The sequence below is a fragment of the Tachysurus fulvidraco genome, chromosome 5 (assembly GCF_022655615.1).
Source record: "Tachysurus fulvidraco isolate hzauxx_2018 chromosome 5, HZAU_PFXX_2.0, whole genome shotgun sequence".
Classification (NCBI taxonomy): Eukaryota; Metazoa; Chordata; class Actinopteri; order Siluriformes; family Bagridae; genus Tachysurus; species Tachysurus fulvidraco.
Window position 1 is genome coordinate 15,512,291 of NC_062522.1, and position 12,263 is coordinate 15,524,553.

General features: G+C 37.6%; 1 protein-coding gene across 1 annotated transcript; it reads right to left on the reverse strand.

The window, feature by feature from the left end:
• Positions 1-243: 243 nt before the first annotated feature.
• Positions 244-11,686, reverse strand: myhb (myosin, heavy chain b). Its single transcript, XM_047813425.1, has 41 exons — positions 11,597-11,686; positions 11,411-11,468; positions 10,871-11,086; positions 10,642-10,785; positions 10,276-10,432; positions 10,161-10,188; positions 9,658-9,769; positions 9,464-9,556; positions 9,310-9,373; positions 9,102-9,200; positions 8,843-8,946; positions 8,569-8,707; positions 8,255-8,373; positions 8,022-8,171; positions 7,769-7,939; positions 7,370-7,676; positions 7,090-7,160; positions 6,894-6,981; positions 6,651-6,768; positions 6,381-6,504; positions 6,165-6,301; positions 5,813-6,068; positions 5,482-5,724; positions 5,229-5,405; positions 4,970-5,115; positions 4,799-4,889; positions 4,321-4,710; positions 4,111-4,237; positions 3,902-4,020; positions 3,622-3,818; positions 3,358-3,541; positions 2,960-3,125; positions 2,751-2,875; positions 2,350-2,658; positions 2,069-2,272; positions 1,834-1,959; positions 1,484-1,654; positions 1,181-1,285; positions 703-798; positions 458-589; positions 244-383 (listed from the first exon to the last, which is right to left on the reverse strand). The coding sequence occupies exons 3-41, from the start codon at positions 11,072-11,074 to the stop codon at positions 366-368; spliced, it is 5,811 nt and encodes a 1,936-aa protein (XP_047669381.1). The 5' UTR covers positions 11,075-11,086; positions 11,411-11,468; positions 11,597-11,686; the 3' UTR covers positions 244-365.
• Positions 11,687-12,263: the final 577 nt, after the last annotated feature.

A 12,263-nucleotide genomic window follows, 5' to 3' on the forward strand; every position in this document is an offset into this window, starting at 1 on the left:
TGGAAAATGTGATGTCTTGCTTGTGAGTATTGGTCCAGCCTGCACACTATAACAAAAGCACCTAAAAATTATTGAGTTTAGAATTTTGAATTTGTCATCCAGGCTGATTAGTGAGCCTGGGTTAAGAACAGAGATGGAAGCTTTATACAGATATAAAGTGTGGATTTAAATATTTGGCATTGTGTAAGCCAAAGGCACTGAAACAACCCTCTTTCTGAACAAAATGGACAAAACAAACAAATATATCACATCATAAGCACTTTTATTGGTGTAGGCCTACTCCATTTAATAGCTCTGATGAGAATTTTGCATGCAATTCATAGGGTTTAGATCCTCTATGCTCTTCTATGACATCTTCATGTGAATTATTCAGCTTCTTTACCCTGAAAAACAAACAAACAAAAATATTCATTCATTCATTCATTCATTCATTTCTCTGAGCACAAAAATGACTTACCCTTCCTAAGTCACGGCTCTTGACACGGAGTTTGTTGACCTGCGACTCAGCAATGTCAGCTCTCTCCTGAGCCTCCTCTAGTTCATGCTGCACCCTCCTAAGTCTGGATAGGTGAGTGTTGGACTGCTCCTCCTGTAAACAGATGTATTTTGGAGGATGTTAAACACAACCCATGGAAATCATTTCAAATGTACTTAAATGCATTAGGAAAATATAAGCACGCAGAGGAGCTAAAGATAACTCACAGTTTCCTCAGACTGTCTCTTGTAGGCCTTCACTTTAAGCTGCAATTTGTCCACCAGATCTTGCAGTCTGGTCACATTCTTCTTATCCTCCTCAGTCTGTTGGTAATTAATTATATATCAGGATTAAATAGGTTACGTTCTGAACAAATATGAAAAAATCTGGAAAAACAGTGTCAGAAACATGAAAAATGTCAACCATGCTGTAGTAAAAAATACATCCTTATGGGAACTGGTTAAATGGTTTTCATTAAATATTAAAATGATTAGACAATGACAGGAAAATTGTTAATCATACCATCATGTCAATTCCAGATAGAAATGTTTTTTTCTCAACAGGGAATATCACATTTACAGTCATTCTCTCTTCAAAGTTATTCTCTCTTCTGTGTCAGTAGTAAACCAGCAAGAGTTTGTTCCTCCGATAACTTGTATTGGTAAAGGTTGAGGTGAAAAGAAAGGTTATACATTGATGCAGTACCTGGTATGTAAGTTCTTTCACTCTCCTCTCATATTTGCGAACACCTTTAATAGCCTCAGCTGCACGCCTCTGCTCATTATCAACTTCATTTTCCAGCTCACGAACCTAGAAAATATTCGGCATTCAGAAATAACACGGGCAATGGCTATTTACTATTACAATTTTTCTTAAAAACAAAATTATCAAAATGTCTATTTAAATCTAATTCCTTCTATCTTTTGTGTCCACTTATGTTTTATCACAGTGTAAATGAAATTATTAATTATGTACATGCACATAGCTACAGCGCAATACTATACATACTCTAGCCTCCAGTTTCTGGAGTTGTTTCTTGCCACCCTTCATGGCCAGACTCTCAGCCTCTTCCAAGCGGTGCTGCAGATCCTTTACGGTTGTCTCCAGGTTCTTCTTCATCCTTTCTAGGTGAGCACTGGTGTCCTGCTCCTTCTTTAGCTCCTCTGCCATCATGGCAGCCTGTAATGATTTTTTTTAACCACTGAACCATTAAATGCAAGGGACATATGACTTTTTTGTTTTGACTTCCATCTCCATGACAAAAGATGAGCATACATACAAAATAAAACAAACATATGACCAATTTATTTTATTGTGTTATAGTGTTGAAGTAATATGAAGTCCACTATTTCTCTCACATCAGTGATTGCTTTCTTGGCTTTTTCCTCAGCATTGCGTGCTTCCTGGACAATGTCTTCCATTTCACCTTGAATCTGCACAAGATCAGCCTCCAGCTTCTTTTTGGTGTTGATAAGGCTGGTATTCTAAACAGTCATAAATGATTAGGATTAATCTTAGGGTTTAAATTAAAGAACAATTAATTACTTCTTAATACATTGTACAACCTTGAAATTTCAAAATTGTTTTTATTACTTGAGAATGAAGAAGGGTCACACGCTCACTGGCATCCACCAGCTCCTGTTCAGCCACTTTGCGGCCTCTCTCAGTTTGCTCCAGAGCAGCTCTAAGCTCCTCGATCTCTGCCAGCATCAGATTGTTTCTGCGCTCCACAATGGCCACTTGCTCCTTCATGTCCTCTTGTACTCGAATAGCCTCATCAAGATGCAGTTGTGCATCCTGTAAAAAACAACTTTGATTAGTTTTCATTAGTTTTATTTTTTTCTTTACATTTGCACCAAAATTTGTAAACCAACCTTAAGCTGCCCTTGAACAAATCTGAGCTGTTTGATGGATTCAGAAGCCTGGCGATTGGCATGGCTCAGCTGGATCTCCATCTCATTAAGATCACCCTCCATCTTCTTCTTAATTCTGAGAGCATCGTTTCTGCTTCGTATTTCAGCATCCAGAGTGCTCTGCATGGATTCAATCACCCTCTGGCTATTTCGCTTGATCTGCTCAATCTCCTCATCCTTCTCAGCCAACCTCCTGTCAATCTCGCTCTTCACTTGAGTAAGTTCAAGCTGGACACGAAGAATCTTGGATTCTTCATGCTCTAGCGTGGCCTGAAACATTGTGTTAAAAGTATTTCTAGAAAGGTTTTCACAGAATAAATATCATATAATTAAGACCTAAAACTTGTATCTATGTTGCATACCTCAGCTTCCTCAAGAGCTGTCTGTATTTCCGTTTTCTCACACTCCACTGTCTTCTTTCCCTTTTCCAGTTCATGAATAGTTTTTCCAGTCTCTCCAAGTTGCTCAGTTAAATCTGAGATCTCCTCTGTATGGACAGAAATACAAAAAATAACATTGAATGTTACATGCAATGGCATTATTTTGCAGAGAAGTATACACGTGGACTTACGCTGAAGATTCTTGTTCTCTCGCTTCAGAGTCTCCAGCTGATCTAGAGCTTCTTCATATGAGTTCTTCATTTTGAAAAGCTCTGTGCTAAGAGAGCGAGCCTCTTTCTGGGCTCCCTCAAGCTCTGCTTGGCTTTCCTCAAATTTCTGTTTCCATTCAGCCAAAATCTTTAAATAATCAAGATCAACAGTTGTATTTCAGCTTCTGTGTTGATTGTGGTGATATTGTAAATGACTAGCTTGCTAACTAGATATGCCATATACTGTATACTATAGATCTTGCTATCTACTATACAGTTTATACCATGTTTAGTTGTACATATTTATAGTCAGTTTATTGCTACTTGACAACAGTATTTAAGAAAGTGTAATAGTGGGCTATAGGTTCAGTATTTATTACCTTATCAAAGTTTCTTTGCTTTTTGTCTAGGTTGGCAGCGAGTGCATTAGCTCTCTCTACATCAATCATTAGGTCTTCCACTTCATTTTGCAATCTCTGCTTTGTCTTTTCCAATGATGCACACTTGGAATTCGTGGCTTCAATAGACTCCTCAGCATCCTGCAAGCGCTGGGCAAGCTTTTTCCTAAAAGGGTAATGGCGTGCCATTATGCTATTACATAAGTTTCTTTCATTCAAAAACATTATTATAAGAAAAATATTTACTTTGCATCCTCAAGTTCCTCAGTGCGCTGGATGGCATCAGTCTCATATTTTGTTCTCCACTGTGCTACTTCACTGTTTGCCTTGGACAGTGCACGTTGCAACTCAGCTTTGGCTTCTTGCTCTTCTTCAAATTGCTCTCTGAGAAGGTCACAATCATGGCGAGAAGACTGCAAACTATGGGCCAGGGCATTTTTTGCCTTGAAATGAAAAATGGCAAAATTAATAATTGGAAAATCATTTAGATTGAGATTTAAAGTGTTTTAAAAATACAAAAACTAACCTTGACCTCTTCTTCAATTTGCCTTTTCAGCTCCTCAATCTGCTGTGTAAAAGCTTGTTTGCCTCTAGTCAGCTGAGAAACAAGAGCTTCCTTTTCTTCCAGTTGTCTCCCAATTTCACCTTGCAGAAGTACCAACATAAGAATTCCAATCTAATAGATATACGTTTTTAACAAAGGGCAATCTCTCCTGGTTTACTTTAATTATTTACCATTTTCTGTCTGAAGACGTGCTTTGTGGGTTCCAATGTCATTCAGTTGACGAAGTTGCTCTTCATTCTTGCACTTGAATTCACTCAATTGGTCTTCCAGTGTACGGCACATCTTTTCAAGGTTAGCCTGTAAAAACCACAGTTGGCATGTTTTAAAGTGTTAGTTCTGCAGGCTCATTGCCTCAAAACATGAATTGAAAACTTGCTTACTTTTGATTTGGCAACAGCCTCCAGGTTGCTTGACAGATCATCAATCTCCATTTTGAATTCACTCTTCTCTTTTTCCAGCTTCTGCTTGACCCTCTGAAGGTTGTCAATCTGCTCCCCAAGCTCTGCTACACTGTCAGCCTGCTTCTTACGAAGAGCTGCAGAAGTGGCTTCATGCTGCAGGGTGGATTCCTCAAGATCACGGCGCAACCTTTGGAACTCTGCCTCACGTTTCTTGTTCATCTCTATCTGGGCAGAAGTGGCACCTCCAGCTTCCTCAAGCCTCTCACTGATCTCTTCCAGTTCTCTGGAAAGATCAGATCTTTGTTTTTCAACCTTAGCACGGGCAGCACGCTCTGCTTCAATCTCCTCTTCAAGCTCCTCAATACGTGCCTATGACGTATATATAATTGTGTGAGTTCTACTGCACAAATAAGCACAAAATAATAATGGTAAAATAAAAAGTAGTTTATATAGTGACCTGGAGTTCTTTAATCTTTTTCTGCAGCTGTGCTCCAAGAGACTGCTCATCCTCAATCCTAGTAAGAAGTTGGCTTGTCTCAAAGTCCTTCCTGTTGGTCAACAAATAAATATCTCAGACATTGCAATTAAAATAAAACTGAGAAAAATGTTGTAATCTTTTAACTCTCACTTTTTAAGCTTTTCATCTGACTGTTGCTTGTCATTTTCCAGGTCCATTATGGTTTCCTGGGCCAGTTTGAGGTCTCCCTCAAGCTTTCTCTTAGCTCGTTCAAGATCCATACGCAGCTTCTTCTCTTGTTCAAGAGAGCCTTCAAGCTATTGTAAACAGAATAACAAGCTGGGATACAGGTCAAGCACTTCTACATCAATATTCAGTGTGATTGTTTCCAAATAGTAGTAAATATAAAATATTTTTCTCAAAAACTTACATCATCTACTTGTTGTTCCAGCTTAACCTTGGCTTTGGTCAGAGTATTGACTTTGTCTTCCTCTGCCTGGAGATCATCAAGAGTTTGCTGATGTGCCTCTTGAAGAGCTTTCTTTTCCTTTGTCAATTTTACAATGGTCTCATCTAGAGATGCCATTTCTTCAGTAAGGTTTTTGACCTGAAAAGACATTTACATAAGCATCGGTGGCAGTCATAATTTCAAATGATAATTACCTTGACCATAAAATATAGACCTTGTTCTCAGTAGCGTGCTTCTCCTTCTCCACTTTAGCTAGGGTTAGCTCCAAATCATCAATGTCTTTCTTCAGCTCAGAACACTCATCCTCCAGTTTTCTTTTCTTGCCAGTCAGTTCAGCATTGATTTCTTCCTCATCTTCCAGTCTCTCAGTTACCTCTTTGAGTTTGGCTTCGAGCTGGATCTTGCTTTTGATGAGTCCCTCACATCTCTCCTCAGCATCCGAGAGATTTTCAAATTCCTAGAATTGGAAATGAAATGCTTTCCATAATGTACACCTTTTAGTTATAAATTAATTATTAGCTGTAAAAGATGTGATGAATACTTACTGAAGCTACTTGTAACTGCAGGTCATTTTTCTCCTGCAGCAGCGAAACCATTTTTACCTCTAGCTCTTTCTTCTTTGCTAGAGCCTTTGCCAGATCCTCTTTCATTTTCTCAAAATTTTCCTTCATGGCAGCCATTTCCTTCTCAGTCTCTGCACTCTTCAGGAGCGGCTTGATCTTGAAATACAGCTTCATCCATGGCCAGTGTTTGACATTCATGAATGAGCGGATGTTGTATTGAATGGTGAAGATAGATTCTCTGTCACAAAGTTATAGTCAATTTGTAATTCTTTTGGTGTAATAGAAATAAATTAAACCTGAAACAAACATACATTTAACATCCCAGAGACAATACCTTCTCTCCATCATCTTGGCAAACTCTTTCCTCATAAGGTAACCTCGGGACAGTGCTTGAGTCATAGTTATCAGAATAGCAAGCTTCTCATCTCGCATCTCCTCTAGAAGACCCAAAAGACCAGCTTTGAAGAACACCTATAAATAAGATTTATAATTATTAAGCCACAATTTTCTAGTGAATGCCTGTGAAATTTAGCTTGCTAGCATTTCGTACCTTGGTATGTCCAAACTTGTACTGCGTATGATCTACGTCAATGGAACCGAGAAGCTTCTCTGAAGCTTTCTTATTGTCAATGAACTGCCCCTCTGGGATGACACTAGCATTCAATACTTTGTATCTGAAACACAGAAAATATCCTTAACTTTGACAGGTTAATTTGCATCTGTGGACATGTGTATAAACTACGTGTGATTATAATTTCTGTTATATACCGATATAGAAATTACATTTATAATGCTCATGTGTATTATGTGCAGGAAATACCTCTGCTTAAAGTCACCATAGAGGATTCTGCTGGGGAAACCCTTTCTGCAGATTCTGATACCCTCCAGTACACCATTACAGCGCAACTGGTGGATTACTAGAAAATTCTCCATCAGGCCTGAAGGTGCAAAGAATTCATCAAACAGTATTAAAGATCAAGGCAGGATTTAACAGGGATTGCCAAATGTCTTTGAGGTTTCTGGTATGTGCATACAGTAAAAGAAAAGTTTACTTTAAACTTACCTGGTGTTTTGGTCTCATTTGGAATGAGGCAACGCACAAAGTGTGGATGAGTGCTTCTTAAATTGGTCATAAGCTTTCCCAGGTTTTCCTGTTGGATTTCAAAACAACCATATAAACAACCATCCATCCTCTTTCAGAGATCCACCAAAGGCTTAATGCTGTATCTCTTGATGTATTAGTATAAATAATATTGTACCCGAAACAAAGCTGACACAGTCTGGAAGGAGCCACCCTTCTTCTTCCCAGCTTTTTTGCCACCTCCTTCAGCTGTTGATTCAACATACCAGTAAAGTTGCTTATATTCAGCAATATTATCAAATTGAAGTTGTGTTGAAGTGACCACATAGCACATTTCACTGAGCCCACTTTTCCCAAAAGCATTTAACAATAATTTTAACAGTGAAGCAAATATCAACATATTTATTATAAAGTATAGTATAGTTTCTAAAAAAACAAACAAACAAACTGTAACACACCTTCAGCAGAAGCATGAGAAGCAAACAGAATAGGCAACAGTTTCACTGATGCCTTCTGGTACAGCTGAACAACAGAGTCATTCAGGGGGTCTTTATTTTTATCCAGCCAGCCTAAGATGTTGTAGTCTACTGTGCCAGCATAGTGCACCAGCGAGAAGTGAGCTTCTGCCTTGCCTTTAGCAGGCTTTGGCTTCTGGAAAGGGGCACTTTTACCAATGTGCTGGTCATACAACTTGTTCTTGAATGTCATGTCTGTGGCTTTGGGGAACATGCACTCTTCTTCAAGGATGGAGAAAATACCCATTGGCTGTGTATAAGAATACAGTTTGCTTATTTTTCCAGGGAAAGATTAATTTTGTTTACTTTCCAAAAACTGTTAACTAGATAATTATTTCTCACCTTCTCAATAAGCTCAATGCAAGCTGCCAGATCCATACCAAAGTCAATAAACTCCCACTCAATTCCTTCTTTCTTGTATTCCTCTTGTTCCAGCACAAACATGTGGTGGTTGAAAAACTGTTGCAGCTTCTCATTAGTGAAGTTGATGCACAACTGTTCCAAGCTGTTGAACTGTTAAATAGACACACATGAGCTCATTTCCACTTTTTTGTTTGGATGGAACGATATTTACATTAGCACCTAATCTGCTTACATCAAAAATTTCAAACCCAGCAATATCCAGCACCCCAATGAAGAACTGCCTCGGCTGTTTGGTATCCAACATCTCGTTGATACGGACAACCATCCACAAGAACATCTTCTCATAGACTGCCTTACTCAGTGCATTGACTGAATTGTTGACCTGTTAGAAAGAGCAAAACAAATATTTTTTAAGTAAATAATTGTAATTGTAAATATTCTCTGTTTCTGTGAAGTTCTCATTACCTGTGGCACAGTCTGCCCCTTGGTCACAAACTCGTTCCCAACCTTAACTCTGGGAAAGCACAAAGCTTTCAGCATGTCAGCTGAATTCAGGCCCATGAGGTAAGCGATTTTATCAGCCACTGGAGGGAAAAGATACATTTATAAAGCTACAAAAAACCTTTTGATTTAAGAAAACTATATTGCAATAAAAATATAAAGTTTTTTAGTTAAGCTATTAAATGACAAAATAATCAATCATACAATACATCTCCAGTTACAATAGTATAATACAACCATGATAAAAAAATGTTGCTGTGAATGAAATGAAGTGATACCCTCAGTGCCATCAGGCTCGGCCTGCTCCTCTCTCTGCTTCTGCTTAAATTTCATGTTCCCGTGATGCATCACAGCTCCTGTCAGCTTGAAAATGCTCATTTTCTCCTCAGCAGTGAAGCCTAAGATGTCAATGGCAGTCTAAAAACCAAGAAAGTGCTCATTTACAAATCATATAATACTTGTGACAGACACAAAAGGCAGCTTTGTGAGAACAATTCTGTCTAAATTACATTCAACATCCAAGATTACACCTGTATATAAAAACGTGCTTACATCTGTGGCAATAAACTCTTCCACGTCATTGATGCTTTTGACTGTGATTTCCCCATGACTGATCATTGGATAGTCATATGGGTTAGTGGTGATAAGGAGAGCCTCTGCAGAAATAAAAGAAATTGTGCTTCTTAAAATATTATATATATACACAGACATATTTGAACACTTTGTGTGAACAACAACAACAAAAAAGCATGGTACATTTCTTCTGCTTTGCTTGTGTACACAAAGTGCAGTCTGTTTAAAACTTCATTACCCAGCAGTTCAGGCTTGTGCCCTGTTGCGAGCTGGTAGAAAATGTGGTAGCTCCTCTCAGCTGACAGCTGGAAGGTTACTCTTGACTTTTCCAGCAGATCTGTATGGATAATCATATGCTTGAAATGCTACTGAGAGATGGGATGAAACATATATAGCATACTGTACATGCTATATATTTATTTATATAATATATTGAAATAACTCACAAGTTTCAATATCAGCTGAAGCTAACTTTCCAGTAGAGCCAAAATGGATTCTGATAAATTTACCCTAAAACATTGGAAAATATGTGATAGAATACTTTTTAAATGCTAAAAACATTGTAGTTATAAAAAAAACTTTTGTGTTAAAGGCACTTACAAAGCGAGAGGAGTTGTCATTTCTCACAGTCTTTGCATTACCGTAAGCTTCCAGCAAAGGGTTGGCTGCAATGATTTGATCTTCCAGTGACCCCTAAACACACATATATATTAAGAGAATTAAAACTTAGAACAAATATTTCATCATTAATTATACTACTTACACTACAAACAGCGCTGCACAATTTCACCAACCTGCATTTTCCCAGCAGCAGGTTCTACCTTCTTCTGTCCAGACACTGCGATTGTCGCAAAGTACTGGATGACCCTTTTGGTGTTTACAGTCTTTCCTGCACCAGATTCTCCACTGAAATGTAAACCAATTCAGAACTTACAGCTGTAGGTTATAAAAGTGCTTCCTGCAGTCTAAAGCATAACAATGTTCTAGGTCAAAATCTTTTAAGTATCTGAAACTTGCAAATGATCTGCTGTTTTTCTTATCTGCTTCCATTGGTTTTCGATAATGATCAAAATATTATTCTTAGTTGATGAACCATGAACAAAGAAACAAAACTACCAACATGCTCTAGTAGAGAAAAGTGCACTCATTGAATATATTGTTTAGGCATGATCTTAGTGTAATACTATTTTAAAATTTTGCACAGATGATTCGGGTAGCTCCTGAATCATCTAATGTATTAATGGTTTAGCAAACTTAATGTACACTTTTTATATCATCTCAGATTCGTTGAACTTACGTGATCAGGATTGACTGGTTCTCACGGTCTGGAAAGTAACAATTCTACATGTTGATAAATTTACTATGCGCATAACTGAATAATCATATTTTGTAAAATGTTAAAACCTTCATACCAGTGAGCATAAACTGATAAGCATTATCAGAGATGGAGAAGATGTGAGGAGGGGCCTCGATTCTCTTTTTACCCCTGTAGGCCGCCACAACCAAACTGTCATACACTGGGAGCCACTTATAGGGGTTCACAGTGACACAGAACAACCCAGAGTAGGTCTGTGCAAAAGGAAGAGATTAAATGCTAAACATAAACAATGGATAAAAAGCAGTTCCTATGCCACTAAACTATATTGAATGTTTAATATGCCAATGAGGAAATTAGTTGCATTACTATACTCAATTATCATAAAGTACTTTAATACCGTTCTGGGAAAAAATCATGGATGCAAATGTAGCTAAAATATATTATGTGTTTGTATACTCACATAAATCATCCATGCTGCATAACGCTCTTTAAGGTTGTACAGCACAGCAGGCTCATTGAGGTGGGTCATCATAGCCATGTCCTCAATCTTGTCAAACTTTGGAGGATTCATGGGGAAGATGTCATCCTCCTTCACTGTCAAGACCTGGAGTGAATTAAGAGCAGTTACGTGGCAGTGGCATGAATGTCATATGTTAAACCCAGCTTCTGGTTTATTTTTCCCTACTCACTTTGCCACACAGAGATTTGACGGTGGCTTTGCCTCCCTCTCTGCTCTGGAGAACTCCTTTAAGGTACATCTCAGTCGGCTCAGACACATAGTAGGCTGTTTTGGCATCAAATGGTAAGTTTTGTGCCTCAATCCTTTCTCGCTCTGGCTTCCGGAGGTATATGGCCGCCGGGCCAAAGCACTCCATATCTGCGTCCGAACTCATAGTGACACCTTGCTGGAAAGAACATTTCCAATTTATTGCTTTTTGTAGATCTTTTTGACTTATAACATATTTTGTCTAATTGTATTACTCTGGGAAGAAATTAATATGGTTTTACAGTATAATAAATCTGATATTGGAAATGACCAATGTCATTAATGTGTAGTCCTTCCATGTGCTATGCATGTGATGTGCAATAGCTTCAGCAATTTATGATGCTAAATATTGACCAAAATCTAACACAAATCTAAATTACATCAATATAATCTATCATCTTACATTGATGTCATTTTTAAAAAAATATATTCAAGCACAAACATGATGGTAGTTTGTATTTACCCTGTCTGGTGCCTCCCAGGAAATTCAGAGATGATCTTTGTGGGGCTGCTGTATGAATCTGTTAAAGACAATAATGTTTATGTATTATATCTTCAAACAGAATTTTAGGATTTGTTGTTGAAGGAACCTGTGTTTGTTTTGTTTTGTTTTGTTCCTTTATAATAGAAACAGCTGTAAGTCACTCACCTTAGTCGGCTGCCTTGTGTGTCCGATGAGGATTCTCCGTCCAACTCTTATATAGACCTTTAAATGTGATGTCACCATATCTGATCCACTCGATTTGGTCATGACGTTTTACTTTGTTTGCCCACTAATGCTGCCTTCCTTAAGCAGCATCTTATGACACACGTGTGTATTATTTTTATCCTCTGATGCCATCTCATGAGCACACAGGTGTTGTTTTAGCACATAATAGATGAAAATAGATGTAAACAATTACCATAAAATCAAGACGTCTGTATTGTTTGACTTATAATATGACTAATGACTAATAACAAAAATGAAAGGGTATTATTATTATTATTATTATTATTATTATTATTATTATTATTAATAATAATATTCTTCTTCGTCTTCTTATTCTTCTTATTCTTCTTCTTCTTCTTCTTCTTCTTCTTCTTCTTCTTATTATTATTATTATTATTATTATTATTCACTACACTGATTAATTACTATTTATTCACTTCAGTTGAATCAATCAAAAAAAAAATTCTCTTTTTTTTTTTTTGGATCATCATTAACAAACCAAGGTCAGATAACTGAGAAGCTCCAGGTAGATGTTAATCCTACTTTAAAATGTCCTCTAGCATTATAAAGCTCCCTGCTATAACTGTGGATAAGATGCCAAATGTCA